Source organism: Salvelinus fontinalis, chromosome 14 (genome assembly GCF_029448725.1).
Source record: "Salvelinus fontinalis isolate EN_2023a chromosome 14, ASM2944872v1, whole genome shotgun sequence".
Lineage (NCBI taxonomy): Eukaryota > Metazoa > Chordata > Actinopteri > Salmoniformes > Salmonidae > Salvelinus > Salvelinus fontinalis.
The window spans coordinates 42,030,022-42,050,780 of NC_074678.1; the positions used below are offsets into that span (position 1 = coordinate 42,030,022).

Here is a 20,759-nt window from a genome sequence, read left to right on the forward strand (position 1 = left end):
TAGCTTAAGTAATGACTGAGCACAAAAGTCTTGTAAAACTAAAGGTGAGGTGGGCTTTAGCTTAAGTAATGACTGAGCACAAAAGTCTTGTAAAACTAAAGGTGAGGTGGGCTTTAGCTTAAGTAATGACTGAGCACAAAAGTCTTGTAAAACTAAAGGTGAGGTGGGCTTTAGCTTAAGTAATGACTGAGCACAAAAGTCTTGTAAAACTAAAGGTGAGGTGGGCTTTAGCTTAAGTAATGACTGAGCACAAAAGTCTTGTAAAACTAAAGGTGAGGTGGGCTTTAGCTTAAGTAATGACTGAGCACAAAAGTCTTGTAAAACTAAAGGTGAGGTGGGCTTTAGCTTAAGTAATGACTGAGCACAAAAGTCTTGTAAAACTAAAGGTGAGGTGGGCTTTAGCTTAAGTAATGACTGAGCACAAAAGTCTTGTAAAACTAAAGGTGAGGTGGGCTTTAGCTTAAGTAATGACTGAGCACAAAAGTCTTGTAAAACTAAAGGTGAGGTGGGCTTTAGCTTAAGTAATGACTGAGCACAAAAGTCTTGTAAAACTAAAGGTGAGGTGGGCTTTAGCTTAAGTAATGACTGAGCACAAAAGTCTTGTAAAACTAAAGGTGAGGTGGGCTTTAGCTTAAGTAATGACTGAGCACAAAAGTCTTGTAAAACTAAAGGTGAGGTGGGCTTTAGCTTAAGTAATGACTGAGCACAAAAGTCTTGTAAAACTAAAGGTGAGGTGGGCTTTAGCTTAAGTAATGACTGAGCACAAAAGTCTTGTAAAACTAAAGGTGAGGTGGGCTTTAGCTTAAGTAATGACTGAGCACAAAAGTCTTGTAAAACTAAAGGTGAGGTGGGCTTTAGCTTAAGTAATGACTGAGCACATTTGGGTCCGCTTGCCAAATCAAATCCTCCAGACGCAAACAGTATTCCCACCAGTCCTGTTTTTTAGTCCAAGACTATGCTTCTATGTCCGGGAAACCCTACATTAGGGCTGTTGCGGTGACAGTATTACCACCACACCAGGAGTCATGACTGCAGTCAAAAACCACGTGACTCAAGAATGTGTTGGTATCCAATTCACTAATGAACATCAGGTTACTAATGACCTGATACTCAGGGCTCTATTGTCCCTCTAACCACTCTGACGTTAATGCAAATGAAATCTAAAATAACAGCAAACACTTATCATCAAAACAGTATCATGCTTTTTTAAAAACCCACCATAAGGCTACATTTTGTTACATCTGTGATGATCAATGTGAAGAAAGAAGTTCAACAACAGGTTGGATCTGAGTGGAAAACATGGTTGTTGTGGATGTTGTTTCAAAGCCAAACACAATGAAATGGACAGCGCTTTCTAAGGTGATGATTCATTCAAAAGCCTTTAAGACATTGCATGTCGAACACCCATACGAATATCAGGGCTTATGCATATGCCTATATATGAGCCCAAGCCCGAAAGAAAAAACAGAATTAAAATGATTGCGCTGTTATACAATACATAGCCTACCACATGTTACGCAGCGGCGGTCAGTGTCGTTTAAGATAAGTGAGGACAAATGGTTTTTTTATGAGCATGGCCTTATTTCTATTACAGTTTATTGGATGACTGTCATTCATATTCCATTCACCCAGTTCAATGTAACATTGATAGGTTTAGGCTACTACATGATACTCACATTTTCCCTGTACCCATCAAGAGGTTGCCACAACCGAGCCTATGAATGAAAGTTTACAACGTAGGCGCACACAGGTCGAAAGAGAAATTTGAGGTGACACAGTGGCAGACAGTTACACATTATATACCGCCTTGCACAATCTTGCCTGCATCTAGCTTGCAAACGAGTTTCTATTGGACAAATTCAGGCATTTTCATCCCGTTTTGTTAACTTCCGTTTAAGAAACGTTTTTCAACAGAATCAGTGGATGACTACACCCCCTACACCCCTGATCATAGCAGCCACGTTCTATTCACTCTTCTCCTCTCACCTTTTCTCTTCATGTGTGGACAACACATCAGCTGTATGTCACCAGGCAAAAAATACATAAATCTTTTTCCAAACCGATCCACTACACAGCCTACATCAACGTTAGTGTACAGTCAGTAAGCCGTTACACCAGCGGGCCTCGTGGCAATATATTTCTAATACCAAAAGCTTACATTGTGTTGGAAAGTCAAAGCCAGTTAGCTAACATACACCCTGCTCAAACAGAGGGGTTCTTTCAGTAGGCTAAACTACCTAGCTGCATTTGCTAGCTAAGTAACATTAAGCGAAACTGAAAAATAAATGACATCTCTATTTCCCTCTTGCTTCCTCATTTTGTAAGGAATTACATTTGTTCAACTCTTGTCTTTCTCTCTCTTTGAGTCAACTACTCACCACATTTTATACACTGCAGTGCTAGCTAGCTGTAGCTTATGCTTTCAGTATTAGATGAATTCTCTGATCCTTTGATTGGATGGCAGTTCATGCTGCAAGAGCTCTGATAGGTTGGCATAATTTCTCCAGAAGTTGTCATAATTATTGTGTAAGTCTATGGAAGCAGGTGAGAACCATGAGCCTCCTAGGTTTTGTATTTTGTACAAGTGATAGTCCCACTAAGAGCAAACCAGAAGGGATGCGTATTGCTGCAGAATGCTGTGTGTCACCAGCAAAGCGCCCCCACACCTCCTCCGTGCTTCACGGTGGGAACCACACATGCAGAGATCATTCGTTCACCTACTCTGCGTCTCACAAAGACAACGTTTGGAACCAAAAATCTCAAATTCGGACTCATCAGACCAAAATAACAGATTTCCACCGGTCTGCTGTCCATTGCTTGTGTTTCTTGGCGCAAGCAAGTCTCTTCTTATTGGTATCTTTTTGTAGTGGCCTCTTTGCAGAAATTCGACCTTGAAGGCCTGATTCACGCAGTTGATGTTGAGACATATCTTCAATATATCCACATAATTTTCCTTCCTCATGATGCCATCCATTTTGTGAAGTGCACCAGTCCCCCCTGCAAAAAAGCACCCTCACAACATGGTGCTGCCACCCCGTGCTTCACAGTTGGGATGGTGTTCTTCAGCTTACAATCCTCACCCATTTCCCTCCCAACATAACAATGGTCATTAAGGCCAAACAGACCAGAGGACATTTCTACAAAAAGTGCAATCTTTGTCCCCATGTGCAGTTGCAAACCATAGTCTGGCTTTTTTATGGCGGTTTTGGCGCAGTGGCCTCTCCCTTGCTGAGCGGCCTTTCAGGTTGTGGATATAGATACTTTTGTACCCGTTTCCTCCAGCATCTTCACAAGGTCCTTTACTGTTGTTCTGGGATTGATTTGCACTTTTCGCACCAAAGTACGTTCATCTCTAGGAGACAGAACGCGTCTCCTTCCTGAGCGGTATGGCGGCTGCATGGTCCCATGGTGTTTATACTTGCGTACTATTGTTTGTACAGATGAATGTGGTACCTTCAGGCGTTTTGGAAATTGCTCCAAGGATGAACCAAACTTGTGAAGGTCTACAATTTTTTTCTTTTGATTTTCCCATGATGTCAAGCAAAGAGGCACTGAGTTTGAAGAAAAAGCCTTGAAAAGCCATGGCATCATTTTCTGGAATTTTCCAAGAGGTTTAAAAGGCACAGTCAACTTAGTGTATGTAAACTTCTGAACCACTGGAAATGTGACACAGTGAATTATAAGTGAAACAATCTGTCTGTAAACAAATTTTTGGAAGAATTACTTGTGTCATGCACAAAGTAGGTGTCCTAACCGACCTGCCAAAACTATAGTTTGTTAACAAGAAATTGGTGGAGAGGTTGAAAAAACGAGTTTAATTGACTCCAACCTAAGTGTATGTAAACTTCCGACCTCAACTGTATGTATACATAGAAAGATCAAATTTACATGTGATTCAAGTATTCAGACCCTTTACTCAGTACTTTGTTGATGCAACTTTGGCAGGACTACAGCCTAGAGTCTCTTGGGTATGACGCTACAAGCTTAGCACACCGGTATTTGGGGAGTTCCTCCCAATCTTGTCTGCAGATCCGCTCAAGCACTGTCAGGTTGGTTGGAGAGCGTTGCTGCACAGCTATTTTCAGGTCTCTCCAGAGATGTTCGATCGAGTTCATGTCCAGGCTCTGGCTGGGCCACTCAAGGACATTCAGAGACTTGTCCCAAAGCCACTCCTGCATTGTCTAGGCTGTGTGCTTAGTGTCGGTGTCCTGTTGGAAGGTGTGTCAGTCTGAGGTCCTGAGCACTCTGGAGCAGGTTTTCATCAAGGATCTCTGTACTTTGCTCGTTCATCTTTCTCTCGATCCTGACTGGTATACCAGTCCCTACTGCTGAAAAACACCCCCACAGCATGATGCTGCCACCACCATGCTTTAATGTAGGTTTCCTCCAGACGTAATGCTTGGCATTCAGGCCAAATAGTTCAATCTTGATTTCAACAGACCAGAGAATCTTGTTTCGTCTGGCCACTCTACAATAAAGGCCTGATTGGTGGAGTGCTGCAGAGATGGTTGTCCTTCTGGAAGGTTCTCCCATCTCCACAGAGGAACTCTAGAGCTCTGTCAGAGTGACCATTCGGTTCTTGGTCACCTCCCTGACCAAGGCCCTTCTCCCCAGATTGCTCAGTTAGAATGTTTGTGCAGAACTTGTCAACTTAAATAGACTGTCATAAGGTAGGAAATGTTTGAATCAGATTGGTGCCATCTCAGATGATGCAAACACTCAAGTTTCTTGTCTGAACTGGTTTTGCTTCATTATAGAGCACAGAACATGACATCTCTCAGTGATATGTTGCTTCAGGAACCAAGATAAAGTGTGCAACAGCTTAGTAAAACATGCAAGTTGAAAAAGGAAAAGAAAACTAAATTTTCTCAAAGCAAACTACATGACATTAATAATCATTAATCATGACCTTTCATGAATGGGGTGATGAAGTCACCCTGATTTAGGCACACAGGTTCACCAGGCAAAAGATGACTAAAACCCCGGTCATAACGACAATCATCACCATAATTAACCACAATTGACATCTGCACATTATTAGACTTGTTCAATCAGAAATCAAAGTGCTTCCGACACTCTCAGTAATTGAACACCAGCTAAATGAAGTCTGACTGGGCCCTCGCTCTCCCTCTAAACCCCCTGTGAAGCTGTCGACACTGGGCTTACTGATTAGCCTGGGCCATAAATATGTAATCAAAGGCAGCACAGCGACACCGGGCTCGCCCTCATTAACCTCCCCCTCACAGCACGTCTCCTCTCCTTTACTCCAACAATGGCTAACCTGTGAAGACCTGTGCCTGTCACCCCCTTTCTGACAACAGCAAAGGTGACAAAAGAGCAGGTAGAATCATAGTGTCAGAGCAGAGAGAGAGGGAGGAGAGAGAGAGGAGGCGGAGGAAGAGGGGGATATACAGTGCAAGTGACTTAACGAACTGCAGCAGGATGACTCACCTAGTTGCCATGGCAACTTAAACACTCGCTACTCTCTAATCGGCGATTTTGAACTGCTGCTCATGGAGCCGGCGAGCGGAGAGAAGGGGGGGGGGGGTTTATGTTTCCGGAAATCATTAAAATACGTGGTGGGTGTGTGTGTGTGTGTGTGTGTGTGTGTGTGTGTGTGTGTGTACAAAATGAGCACAAGGCTAACGCCGGGGTCACAAACTAGGACGTTTGACGTCAAATACACCCCAGGCCATACATACACCTCCCTCTCTAAAACACCTCACCTCTCTAATGCAGTCAAGCTGTGCTCCCTCTATAATGGGTTGCATTGTTGCACAGTATGAGTGGGTGCTGCTGGGGTGGTTTCTATGGCCTAAATGAGCAGCAACCATGTACTACGCATCCCTACACACATACAAATCCTTTAGGAGTTCTTAAATTGCTTAAGAATGCTTCAACCGTAAGAGGAATAGAGAGAGAAAGAGAAAAAATACAGGAGTGTGTGGTGTGCAGTACAGGAGGCTCAGACTGGGGAGGAAGTGGGCAAGAAAAAAAACAGACTACTACTATATGACAGATACAAATTCTAATTAACATTTCTATCACACCGTTGTTCCCCTACACACTCACACGGTTGTTCACCTTTCTCACAAATCAGCCTCCCAACAGACATTGCCCTACGAAGCCACACTGTGATTCCTGTTATTTTAAAGCCCTATTTTCCAAATTTAACAGCTCCAGCATGGCACAGAGAGCAAACACAACAGACTCCGATGACAGTGAGGGGAACATTTTTTTGGTCATTTACCTTTTTTGGGGGGGACAAACTTACCGATACTGACATATCTGCTGATATTGTATTTTATGTCGGAGAAATTAAAAAGTGTATGTTTTCCACACTGAGTTCTTATAAATTGACATCCAAAAACAGCAACTGTCCAATAAATATGCTTCAAATGTTGATTTCTTACATTGTGAAATGAATAACATGAGAATGAATACAAGTGTTCAGATAAGCATAAGATTCCCTTTTTTCATCCTATTTATTAAATATTGCTTATCGGTGGATATATCGTCCGATACCGATATAGAGGTAAAAAGCCAATATTGGCATATTATATCGGACTCTTAAGGGTAGTGGGTATAATTTCACAAAATATCCTCCACAGGACACCCAAGAGGAAGCAGTGGTGAATCAAATCAAAAATACAAATAATATATTTGTGCTTCCCTTTGAAGAGGAGAGTACGGAATAAAATGTACCCAGAACATAAACAAGATTCCGGTTTAAATTGACTTAACTTTAATTGGCAACACACAATGCACCAGAAGCCACGGCAGACAAATCACTTAATAAAAGACTGCCAGGAAATAGTGAATTGAAAGGATTTTTTTTTAAAGAATGATGGATACTCTCTCTGCATGCTGTCCTCATGTAATTGGGTATGGACCGATTGGAAACATTACCACAGTTCAAACAAGCCCATAAAGGTCTATTGTGGAAAGATAAATTATGTAATCTCCTTGAAAACCAATATAATAAAAAAGCTAATGAAAACAATTTCCATCCCTTCTTATCTCTAAGAAGACAGAATGGCTAGGAATGGCTGATTTTGTTTTTGAACTTCACAGTGGTTATAAGAGAGGAGGCAGTTTGGCCAATCTTCTATATTATGACTCAGGTAGGCGAATCACTGCAGTCAACAGGGGAAAGGAAAACATTAACCCAAAACCCAAAACTAACCCATACTAGAATGAGTCATTAAATGGCTTATCATGGCATCTATCCAATGTACTGCTATCAGTTAACAAAATCAGAAGATTACAGGGACACAGGAACAATCCGATTTCAGATTAGATTCCTAGATGCCATACAATCTAATCTTCACTGTTTCCATCTTATCTTTTGATATAATATGCCTGATGGGCTTTTTGTATGAATTCAATACTGGATCCCTGTCGCTTTGAGGGAGTGAAACGCGTAGTTGCTATAGCATTGAAATATATAGTGTGTAATGTATCCTACATCAAAGCCGGTGCCTAGGGCTTTAACAGTGGGCCAAGAATGACTATACCGTGTCTCTAACCGGACCCATGACACCAACAGCATGCAGTAATTAGCAGAGGCAGGCGAGGACTTGAGCGCTTCTAGCACCTTGTGTTACAACATTTGTACAAGACAGCCAATATAAGTCTACCTTCAGGCATTAGCTACTGCTATACTATATTACTATGACAAACTGTTAAATGTGAGAAATTACCAATGCTAAACCAATGTCCTCAATGCAAAACATAAATATCAATACTCCATATAAATATGTGCACATCACAGCAAGTTACAGACAGAGAGAAAAAGAGTTCTACTAAGGACAGTAGAAAAGAACCCAACAACCAAGTCCATGGACATTCTCAGAGCATGAGGTACTCAACTTCATCTGCTCCCTCCTCTTCCAGACTCCTCTCAGCGATGACCTTGTCCAATCACTAATCTCAGCCGGGGCAAAGTGACTCACTGGTCCAGAGTAGCAGCCAGCCAGCCCACAGACTCACTGGGCTGATGCAATTACAGATAGACTGACCAGCTCTTCCGGGAGACGGATGGACTCACTCACTCAACAGTATAGATGACACCTGGGACAATTCAATATCCTCCTGAGGACAGATCTGGGATGATCATCTAATCCAGGGTTCTCCAACCCTGTCCCTGAAGAGCTACCATCCTGTAGGTCTTCGCTCAAACCCTAATCTACCCATCTGAACCTAATAATTACCTGGTTGACAAGCTGAATCAGGTTAGTTAAAACAGGGGTTGGAGCAAAAATAAAACTGCAGGGGGTTGCTCTCCAGGAACAGGGATGGAGAGCCCTGATCTAATCAAATAATGGCGACAGAGGGGATGGCCGCCGTTTTATGGGCTCCTGACCAAGTGTGTTATTTTGTGTGTTTGTGCTGATCCTATTATATATATATATATAATAGGATCAGCACAAACACACAAAATAACACACTTGGTCAGGAGCCCATAAAACGGCGGCCATCCCCTCTGTCGCCATTATATATATATATAAAAACCTCAGCAAAAAATAAATAAATCCTCACTGTCAACTGCATTTATTTTCAGCAAACTTAACATGTGTAAATATTTGTATGAACATAACAAGATTCAACAACAGGCATAAACTGAACAAGTTACACAGACATGTGACTAACATAAATTGAATGTGTCCCTGAACAAAGGGGGGGGGGGGGGGGTTCAAAATCAAAAGTAATAGTCAGTATTTGGTGTGGCCACCAGCTGCATTAAGTACTGCAGTGCATCTCCTCCTCATGGACTGCACCAGATTTGCCCGTTCTTGCTGTGATGTTACCCCACTCTTCCACCAAGGCACCTGGAAGTTCACAGACATGTCTGAGGGGGAATGGCCCAAGCCCTCACCCTCCAATCCAACAGGTCCCAGACGTGCTGGGATCCGGGCGATCCGGGCTCTTCACTGGCCATGGCAGAACACTGACATTCCTGTCTTGCAGGAAATCACGCACAGAACGAGCAAAATGGCTGGTGGAATTGTCATGCTGGAGGGTCATGTCAGGATGAGCCTGCAGGAAGGGTACCACATGAGGGAGATGGATGTCTCCCCTGTAACGGACAGCATTGAGATTGCATGCAATGACAACAAGCTCAGTCCGATGATGCTGTGACACACCGCCCCAGACCATGACGAACCCTCCACCTCCAACCCGATCCCGCTCCAGAGTACAGGCCTCGGTGTAACGCGCATTCCTTTGACGATAAACACGAATCCGACCATCACCCCTGGTGAGACAAAACCGCAACTTGTCAGTGAAGAGCACTTTTTGCCAGTCCTGTCTCGTCCAGCGACGGTGGGCTTGTGCCCATAAGCGACATTGTTGCCGGTGATGTCTGGTGAGGACCTGCCTTACAACAGGCTTACAAGCCCTCAGTCCAGCCTCTCTCAGCCCATTGCAGACAGTCTGAGTACGGATGGAGGGATTGTGCGTTCCCGGTGTAACTCGGGCAGCTGTTGTTGCCATCCTGTACCTGTCCCGCAGGTGTGTTGTTCGGGCGTACCGATCCTGTGCAGGTGTTGTTACACGATCAGCTGTCCCTTCTGTAGCGCTGTCTTAAGCATCTCACATTACGGACATTGCAATTTATTGCCTGGGCCCCATCTGCAGTCATGCCTGCTAAGGCACGTTCACGCAGATGAGCAGGGACCCTGGGAATCTTTCTTTTGGTGTTTTTCAGAGCCAGTAGAAAGGCCTCTAGTATCCTAGGTTTTCATAACTGTGACCTTAATTGCCTACCGTCTGTAAGCTGTTAGTGTCTTAACGACCGTTTCACAGGTGCATGTTCATTAATTGTTTACGGTTCATTGAACAAGCATGGAAAGCAGTGTTTAAACCCTTTACAAGATCTGTGAAGTTACTTGGATTTTAAGAATTATCTTTGAAAAGACAGGGTCCTGAAAAAGGGGCATTTCTTTTTTTGTTGAGTTAAAACAATATATAAAATCTCCCATCGTTTCATATGACCGAAAAGAGCTTCTGGACATCAAAACAGTGATTACTAAACTCGTCAGATGTGGCAGGGCTTGCAAACTATCACAGATTACAAAGGAAAACAGAGCCGCGAGCTTCCCAGTGACACGAGCCTACCAGACGAGCTAAACGCCTTCTATGCTTGCTTCGAGGCAAGCAACACTGAACCATGCATGAGAGCACCAGCTGTTCCGGATGACTGTGTGAGTCCTTTAAACAAGTTAACATTCACAAGGCCGCAGGGTCAGACGGATTACCAGGATGTGTACTCTGAGCATGCGCTGACCAACTGGCAAGTGTCTTCACTGACATTTTCAACCTAACCTTGACCTAGTCTGTAATACCTACATGTTTCAAGCAGACCACCATAGTCCCCGTGCCCAAGAACACTGTCTAAATTACTAAAATCGCCCGTAGCAATCCCATCTGTAGTCATGAAATGCTTTGAAAGGATGGTCATGGCCCATATCAACACCATCATCCCAGACACCCTGGACACACTCGAATTCGCATACCGACCCAACAGATCCACAGATGACGCCATCTCTATGGTACGCCACACTGCCCATTCCCACCTGGGCAAAAATAACACCTACATGTGAATGCTGTTCATTGACTACAGCTCATCGTTCAACACCATAGTGCCCTCCAAGCTCACTAATAAGGACCCTCGGATTAAACAATTCCCTCTGCAATTGGATACTAGAATTTGACAGGATGCTGAGGCTAGGCAACAACACATTCGCCGCGCTGACCCTCAAATCAATCACCTAACCTCAGGGGCGTGTGTTTAGCCCCCTCCTGCACTCCCTGTTCACCCACGACTGTGTGGACGCACATGACTCCAACACCATCTTTAACTTTGCTAACACAACAACGGGGGTAGAACTGATCACTGACGACGATGAGACAGCCTACAGGGAGGTCAGAGACCTGGCAGTGTGATGCCAGAACAACAACCTCTCCCTCAACACCAGCAAGACAAAATGAGCTTATTGTGGACTACAGGAAACAAAGGGCAAAGCACACCCCAATTTACATCGACGGGACAGTAATGGAGACGATCAAGAGCTTCAAGTTCCTCCGTGTTCACATCACTAACGACCAATAATGGTCCAAACACACCAACACAGTCATAAAGAGGGCACGACAATGCCTCTTCCCCCTCAGGAGGCTGAAAAGATTTGTCATGGGTCCTCAAATCCTCAAAAAGTTCTACAACTGCACCATTGAGAGCATCTTGAATGGCTGCATCGGCGCTTGGTATGGCAACTGCTCGGCATCCGACCACAAGGTGCGACAGAGGGTAATGCGTATGGCCCAGTACATCACTGGGACCAAACTCCCTGCCATCCAGGATCTCTATAGGAGGCAGTGTCAGAGGAAGCCCTAAAAATTGTCAAAGTCAGTCTGTTCTCTCTGCTACTGCACAGCAAGTGGAACCGGAGCGCCAAGTCTGGTACAAAAAGGCTTCTACCCCAAAGCCAAGACTGCTGAACAGTTAATCAAACGGCTACCTGGACTTTCTGCTTTCCACCCTTTACATACATAGTACTCCAACTTTTTTTTCATAAAAACCCCACAAAACATTGACATTTGTGTCATGGTGTGGGTCCTTAGTAGGTCGTAGTGCAGTGCACAATGTCAGCAGCATTCCCTAGGCTCAACCAGACCCGACGGTCTCCTCTCCTGCACTAGATAAGCGTCTGGCTACATCAGATAATTATGAAAGAGAAACGGGAGGACGAGGAAAAACCAAATGGAGACAGAACAGAAGGAAATTCACAGTCTCTTTTAGATATGAGCGTGGCTCGTCAGTCCCAGACAATCACCTCCCATTACCATCTAGTCTACCCAGAGATGACTAATTACTGATCAGGCTGGAGAGAAGCCACTTCCTCCCCTGTGTGTGTCTGTGGATTTGTGACAAGAACAAAGGTGGCTGACACAGAGAGAGGTAGTTGGAGGATGGTGTGTGAGTGAGTGAGTGTCAATTCAGAATTTAATTCAATTCAACCCATGAATTAAAAAAAAAAATTGTCCACACCCCAACGGAAGCAGAATTTGAAATAAAGTAGCATTTAACTCCCAATTCAAAAGAAATTCAAAACAGACATTAACAACACAATTCTCATTTCTTTTACAAAATAATTTGTCAAAAGCTTTTGCCATCTGACCCTTTTTTTCAATTTTAATGTAGGAGAACATAACACATTAGATCTGGTAAAAGATAATACAAATAAGAAAAACATGCGTTTTTTTTACCATCATCTTTGAAATGCAAGAGAAAGGACATAATGTATTATTCCAGCCCAGGTGCAATTTAGATGTTGGCCACTAGATGGCAGCAGTGTATGTGCAAAGTTCTAGACTGATCCAATGAACCATTGTATATCTGTTCAAAATATTGTATCAAGACTACCCGAATGTGCCTAATTGGTTTATTAATACATATACAAGTTCATAATTGAGCACTCTACTCAAACAATATCATGGTATTCTTTCACTATAATAGCTACAGTAAATAAGGCAGTGCAGTTAGAATAAAAAGAATATAAGTTTTCTGCCCATATCAGATAGATCTATGTCCTGGGATTTTTGTTGTTGTTGTAACTTACAACCTCATGTTAATCACATTAGCTCAACTGTCCTACGGGGGGGGCGATCCCGTAGAGGTTAAAGAATACAGATAACATTTCAAATATTAAAAGATTCCCTACGCAGAAATCGCTCCGCAATTTCCTGGTTGCAAAAATTCTAATAGTTTGCCTAATTTCAGTTTGTGACAAAACAAGCAAGTATAGTGTAGAGAATATATATTTTTCATAACCAAAGTCAATGTATTTTCAGCTGGTGTACAAAGCAGAAAGGAAAAGATGCAAAAACAAACTTAAACGGGAAGCATAGAAATAGTGCACATAGAACAGACCGACTGCTTCTTAGACTTGCTTTCAGTGAGAATTAGAGCTATGCCCTTCAGCTCAGTGAGAATGTTGCCTGTAATCCATGGCTTCTGGTTGGGGTATGTACGTACAGTCACTGTGGGGACGACGTTCTCGATGCACTTATTGATAAAGCCAGTGACTGATGTGGTGTACTCCTCAATGACATCGGAAGAAACCCAGAACATGTTCCAGTCTGTGCTAGCAAAACAGTCCTGTAGTTTAGCATCTGCTTCATCTGACCACTTTTTTATAGACCGAGTCACTGGTGCTTCCTGCTTTAAATTTTGCTTATAAGCAGGAATCAGGAGGATAGAGTTGTCGGATTTACCAAATGGAGGGTGAGGGAGGGCTTTGTACGCGTCTCTGTGTGTGGAGTACAGGTGATGTATAATTTTATTCCCTCTGGTTGCACATTTAACATGTTGATAGAAATTTGGTAGAACTGATTTAAGTTTTCCTGGATTAAAGTCTCTGGGCCACTAGGAGCGCCGCCTCTGGGTGAGTGGTTTCCTGTTTGCTTATTTCCTTATACAGCTGACTGAGTGCGGTCTTAGTGACATCTGTCTGTGGTGGTAAATAAACAGCCACGAAAAGTATAGCTGAAAACTCTCTTGGCAAGTAGTGGGGCCTTCAATCTATCACAATATACTCTACTTCAGGCGAGCAAAATCTAGACTTCCTCAGATTTACAAATATGTTTACAAATATGCACCGCCACCCTCGTCTTACCGGAGTGTGCTGTTCTATCTTGCCGGTGGCAGCGTATATATCCCGCTAGCTGAATATCCATGTCGTCATTCAGCCACGATTCCGTGAAACATAGGATATTACAGTTTTTGATATCCCGTTGGTAGGATATTCGTGATCGTACCTCGTCTAATTTATTGTCCAATGATTGCACGTTGGCAAGTAATATTGAAGGTAACGACAGCTTTCCCACTCGCCTTCTGTGGGTCCTCACGAGGCATCCCGCTCTGTGTCCCCTGTACCTGCGTTTCTTCCTCTTGCAAATAACGGGGATGTTGGCCCTGTCGGGTGTTTGGAGAATGTCCTGTGCGTCTTGCTTGTTGAAGAAAAAAAACGTTGTCTAATCCGAGGTGAGTGATTGCTGTCCTGATATCCAGAAGCTATTTTTTGCAGAAGCATTGTGTACATTATGTACAAATAAGTTAAAAATAACACGAAAACCCCCCCACATAATAGCACAATTGGTTGGGCGCCTGTAAAACTGCTGCCATTTCTACCGGCGACATTTTATCTGTCATGTTAGGTAGTTCACTTCCATTCTGAGTGGTTGATCTAATAACGCATTCTGGAAAAGGTTTCTATCTAATAGTTATAATAAGATGAAAGGCAATTTGAATTATTAGAGTGGAAGGAAGTAGAGGTGGGCTGGAGGGACTTCATTAATTGTATTCTTTCATGTGAAAAATGTTGGGAAACGAATAGCATGTCTAGAGTGATGTGAGCAGAAAAAAGCACTGGCCAACGCAACACGGCTGTTTGATGTGGCGTTAATGTTAATTCCATTCTACCGATTTCCTGCTTTTTTCCGCCAAACACATACAGTTGAAGTCCGAAGTTTACATACACTTAGGTTGGAGTCATTAAAACTCGTTTTTCAACAACTCCACAAATTTCTTGTTAATAAACTATAGTTTTGGCAAGTCGGTTAAGACATCTACTTTGTGCATGACACCAGTAATTTTTACAACAATTGTTTATAGACAGATTATTTCACTTATAATTCAATGTATCACAATTACAGTGGGTCAGAAGTTTACATACACTGAGTTGACTGTGCCTTTAAACAGCTTGGAAAATTCCAGAAAATTATGTCATGGCTTTAGAAGCTTCTGATAGGCTAATTTATATCATTTGTGTCAATTGGAGGTGTACCTGTGGATGTATTTCAAGGCCTACCTTCAAACTCAGTGCCTCTTTGCTTGACATCATGGGAAAATCAAAAGAAATCAGCCAAGACCTCAGAAAACAAATTGTAGACCTCCACAAGTCTGGTTCATCCTTGGGAGCAATTTCCAAACGCCTGAAGGTACCACGTTTATCTGTACAAACAATAGTACGCAAGTATAAACACCATGGGACCACACAGCCGTCATACCGCTGTTTGGCCTTAATGACCATCCTTATGTTTGGAGGAAAAAGGGAGAGGCTTGCAAGCCGAAGAACATCATCCCAACCATGAAGCACGGGGGTGGCAGCATCATGTTGTGCTTTGCTGCAGGAGGGACTAGTGCATTCACAACATAGATGGCATCATGAGGAATTATTATTTTTTGCATATATTGAAGCAACAACTCAAGACATCAGTCAGAAAGTTAAAGCTTGGTTGCAAATGGGTCTTCCAAATGGACAATGACCCCAAGCATAGTTCCAAAGTTGTGGCAAAATGGCTTAAGGACAACAAAGTCATGGTATTGGAGTGGCCATCACAAAGCCCTGACCTCATCCTATAGAAAATGTGTGGGCAGAACTGAAAAAGCGTGTGCGAGCAAGGGGGCTTACAAACCCGACTCAGTTACACTAGCTCTGTCAAGAGGAAATTCACCCAACTTATTGTGGGAAGCTTGTGGAAGGCTACCCGAAACATTTGACCCAAGTTAAACAATTTAAAAGGCAACGCTACCAAAAACTAATTGAGTGCATGTAAACTTCTGACCCACTGGGAATGTAATGAACGAAATAAAAGCTGAAATACTAGGATTAAATGTCAGGAATTGTGAAAAACTGAGTTTAAATGTATTTGGCTAAGGTGTATGTAAACTTCCGACTTCAACTATAGATGTTTAATATTCTCATGGATGTAATGCACAGTTGACACTATTGTCCAGGGAACCTTTACTTGAAGACTCCACCAACCCCTACGTAACGCTGTTGTAACAATAACACTGTATTTATGTTGCATGTACCTTATCTGCCTACCAGCTGTAAAGTTCAGAAATCAAAAGATTCTTCTCCATTTCTCTATCGCTCCACCTCTCCATCGATCTCTATCCCTCCATCTCTCACCTGTCATAGTGAAACCCTGAGAGTAGATGATCTCTCCGTCTCCGTAGAAGAGTTCGTCGTCATCCTCGTCGTCCTGGTCGGCGTAGCCGTGCAGGTGCTCCAGGTAGGGCAGTACGGTCATGCTACGCCACGCGTCCCTCCGGTCAGCACTAGGGGGCATGGGCACCAGAGGCTCCGTTGCAGGGTGTTTCTTCCTCACCCAGCTGAAACCACAGAACATTGGTTACAGAATAAAAATTCCAGAAACTTAAAATAAGATACAATCTTTGTTTTGGGCCCCTACCTCATTTTTGGGTGCGACATATGCCTTTCATTTTGGACCCATAAAGCTTATTCTTTATTTGTGCAGCTAATTTTGCGTTTATTTAGCCAGGTGAGTCAGTTGAGAATCAGTTCTTAATAATGCTCAAGGCAAAAAACTCAGTGACACCTTATTTGCTTAAAGGGATACTTTGGGATTTTAGCAATTAGACCCTTTATACTACTTAACCAGAGTCAGATTAACTTGTGGATAAAATGTGTATCTCTGTGTCCAGTATGTTAGAGGTAGTTTCACAAGACAATGCTAAATAGTGTTACCCATAGACTTCCAGTCATTGTGCTATCCCCTTCTAGTCATTGCGCTAATGCTAGTTAGCAACTTCCTTCAAACTTCACGCATCTGACTCAGGGGAAGTAGATAAAGGACCTCATTGTCAAAATCCCGAAGTATCCCTTTAAACAAGAGGATTTGCTTTTGGAAACATTACAATACAGTGCCGTTAGAAAGTTAACATCCCTTTACTTCTTTCTCCCAAGAAATGTGTTACAACCGGAATTTAAAATGTATTCAATTGAGATTGTGAATTACTGGCCTCACACACAACCCCATAATGTCAAAGTGGAATTATGTTTTTTTGAATTTTTACAAATTAATTAAAAATGAAAAGTGGAAATGTCTCAAGTCAATAAGTATTCTACCCCTTTGTTATGGCAGGTTCAGGAGTAAAACTTTGCTTAACAAGTCACATAAGTTGCATGTGCAATAATAGTGTTTAACATGATTTTTGAATTACTTCCACATCTCTGTTTCCCCACACATACAGATAATTGTAAGGTCCCGCAGTCGAACAGTGAATTTCAACCAGTAAGACCAGGGAGGTTTTCCAATGCTCGTAAATGAGAACTTGTTCTCAACTAGCCTACCTGATTAAATAAAGGTGAAAGAAATAAATGCCTCGCAAAGGAAGGCACCGATTGGTAGATGGGTAAACATTTTAAAAGCAGACATTGAATATCCCTTTGAGCATGGTGAAGTTATTAAATACACTTTTGATGGGGTATCAATACGCCCAGTCACTACAAAGATACAGGCATCCTTCCTAACTCAGTTGCCGGAGAGGAAGGAAACCACTCAGGGATTTCACCATGAGGCCAATGGTGATTTTAAAACAGTTACCGAGTTTAATGGCTGTGATAGGAGAAAACTGAAGATGGATCAACAAAATTATAGTTACTCACGAATGCTAACCTAAATGACAGAGTGAAAAGAAGGAAGCCTGTACAGAATAAAGATACTCCAAAACATGCATCCTGTTTGCAATACTAAAGTAATACAAAGCATTATGTTTGGGGCAAATCCTACACGTTTGAGTTGCTTACCAAGATGACATTGAATGTTCCACGTTCTAGTTTTGACTTAAATCGTCTTGAAATTCTATGGCACACTTGGAAATGCCTGTCTAGCAATGATCAACAACCAACTTGACAGAGCTTGAAGAATTTTAAAAAGAAAAATTTGCAAATATTGTACAATCCAGGTGTGCAAAGCTCTTAGAGACTTACAAAGAAAGACTCACCTGTAATTGCTGCCAAAGGTGATTCTAACATGTATTGCCTCAGGGTTGTGAATACTTATGTCAATTAGATATTTCCGTATTTCATTTTCAATACATTTGAATAAAAAATAAACATTTTGTCACTTTGTCATTATGGAGTATTGTGTGTAGATGGGTGAATTATAAATTTGTAGAATCCATTTTGAATGCAACAAAATGTGGAATAAGTCAAGGGGTATGAATGCATTCTGAAGGCACTGTATATGTAACATATGCAACATCCTTGTTAAATGTGTGAAAGAAACTGCTTAAGGGGGAATGTCCCAGGGCTCTGCAGCTGACATGTAGAGGAACATGGGGACAGGCTTTGACATCTCTATGACAAAGAGGCAAGCTTCTGTAATATGCCACGTCATTAGGCAGTGTGTGTTCTCTCCAAATATAATTTCAATTATTTTAAATACATTTCAAAGTAAGAATTTCTAGATTTTGTCCTTTGAAGATACATTCTAATATTCCACTAATTGTATTTGGAAATATAGTTGGAAAGTATCGGCGTGTATTTGATAATACTCAAATACACAGGCAAGTGTATTTTCAAATACAAATATTCCCTTGCATTTGAATCCAGGTCGGTTTGGTCCTAGAGTTTTGAAATAATGTATTTGGAAATAAGTGTTTGAAAATAGTTTCAAATAGCAGGCCGTTTATAGAAAATTTGAAAAATACTCCTAATGCAGGTAGTTGATTCAGCACCACATTATTAGAAAATACATAGATTGAGTATTTAAATAACAAATACTTAGATAATGTATTTGAAGCTAGGTCTGGTTCTCTCTTACTCATTTACACATCAAATAGCATGTGCACACACACACACGTTAGGGGCTCCTAATTAGGGGGCATGGTGGAAACAGCTGGTCTCTCCCAAGAGCACAGGCCTTTCATGCGTTTCATATTAAAAAAGACACTCCCTGTCATCCATTACTATCATAGTAATTTGACATGCAAATACTCAACTACTGTACTGAAGTACAGTACAGAGAGAGACTTTTTAGTGTAAAAAGCCTACTCCCAAGCCAGCTTCAAAGCCAAATCTCCAGTGTCATCACATTGGGCTAACTACTAGTAATGGGGGGTTCCCTCGTCTCTCTGCAGCAGACATATGGTGAGCAATATGTTTGGAACACCAAATCGCAATAAAATCACAATACAGTATCGTGATGATATCGTATTGTGAGGTCCCTGGAAATTCCCAGCCCTAGTAAATACAGGACAACAAAGTAGTCTTTGCAGCCAGGCATGATTTGCTCTGAAGTGGGCAGACTATAAGTGCGGATTGAGGACAACAGAAGCAGAGCCGCAATGCACAACAATAGAGCGGATGTGTCATGACAACTGACCAATGATTTATTTCTTTGTCATTCTCACTGCAGTTATGTGTCACCACTAAATCTCCTGCATGTCATGAAGCAGAATCATCTTGACAGGGCTCATATTTTAGGAGACAGAAATGTCCCACGTCCCCTTCCTCCTATTGCCAGAAATAGTGAAGAGCTAAGCAACACACTATGTAACAGGCAGCTTCCTTTCTGAGAGGAGTGAGTAATGGTAGAGAGGCCTGTGGAGACCTTGGCCTTTTGTTTCGTAACACATGGAGCGTCAGTGACGACAGCCTTGCCATGGGGCCACAGAGGTAGGTGTATGTGCGCACAGTACGAGTGCGTGTGTGGGTGCATGCTTTTTCTGTACATTGTGACGTGGGATTGATTGTGTGCGTTTTCTGTACGTTGTGTGTACAACTCTTCTTTTACGTTCAATCTACACCTCCGTCCAAAATCTTCTCCATCTTTTCCATGATTATAACAGGACACACTCCCACTCACTGCTATTCGCTGATCAAGTGCTGCAGCCAATCTCCTCCACCTCCGCTCACTAGTTATATAAAGAAGGCTAACCAATGGAATAAGCAGTTACTTAAATATAAAATGCAAAATTGTTGGTCCCATGGGTTATGAGCTGAAATAAAAGATCACAGAAATGTTCCATACAACATTCCACAGGCCACAATCAACAGCCTGATCAACTCTATGAGAAGGAAATGTGTAGCACAGCAAGAGGCAAGTGGTGGTCACGCCAGATACTGGCTGGTTTTCTGATCCATGCCCCTACATAAAAAATAAAATAAAACATTTAAAAAGGTATCTGTGACCAACAGATGCGTATCTGTATTCCCAGTCATGTGAAATCCATAGATTAGGGCCTATTGAATATATTTCAATTGACTGATTTCCTTATATGAACTGTAACTCAGTCAAATATTTGAAATTGTTGCATGTTGCGTTTATATTTGTGTTCAGTGTATAATTATGATGTGGATTTAAGACAAGACCAGTAAAATGTGTAGGGTAGGATAATAAGTTGTGTGTGTGTGTGTGTGTGTGTGTGTAGGGTAGGATAATAAGTATCAAGCCTCCATAAAGCAGCCTAGTGAAGCTGCTTTATGCTACGAGAAGGGGGCCCCTAAGGAGCCGGGACATTAAAGTTGCATCAACTCCAGCATGGTGTCGCTACCCATTGTAATTCTCCTTAATGTTAATATTTGCACAGAGCTGGGTAATTAATTTTAAAGACCCATCTGCCCTTTTGCCTGGTTAAATATTTATACTTTCATTTTTCTCCAGCTCCTTTTTACGCCTCCTTATCCTTGGTTTATTTTGGCATGGCCACACATAGAAGGACCACATATGAAGGAGCAATTGATTACATACTTTTGAATAATTGCTTGTTATTAACATGCACTAAGGTAGGTTAGGCAACACGGGACGCACTACATCCTATCGTGATGTGCAATCCATACATGGAAGTGAAAGAAACTTGAAGTTAAAACACATTTGCTATCAAATTAATAAAACTATGAATAAGCCATGTTAATAAACTGAATATTGAAAAAGCATATGCTAGA

At 42.1% G+C, this 20,759-nt stretch overlaps 1 protein-coding gene across 1 annotated transcript in view; it reads right to left on the bottom strand.

Annotated features, from left to right (window-relative positions):
- LOC129810882 (serine/threonine-protein kinase STK11-like) overlaps window positions 1-20,759 on the bottom strand; it is a 33,638-nt gene that overhangs the window by 3,391 nt on the left and 9,488 nt on the right. Inside the window, exon 9 of the mRNA XM_055861851.1 lies at window positions 15,978-16,180. Within this exon, the coding sequence (XP_055717826.1) occupies window positions 15,978-16,180 (203 nt within the window). The remainder of the gene's footprint in view (window positions 1-15,977; window positions 16,181-20,759) is intronic.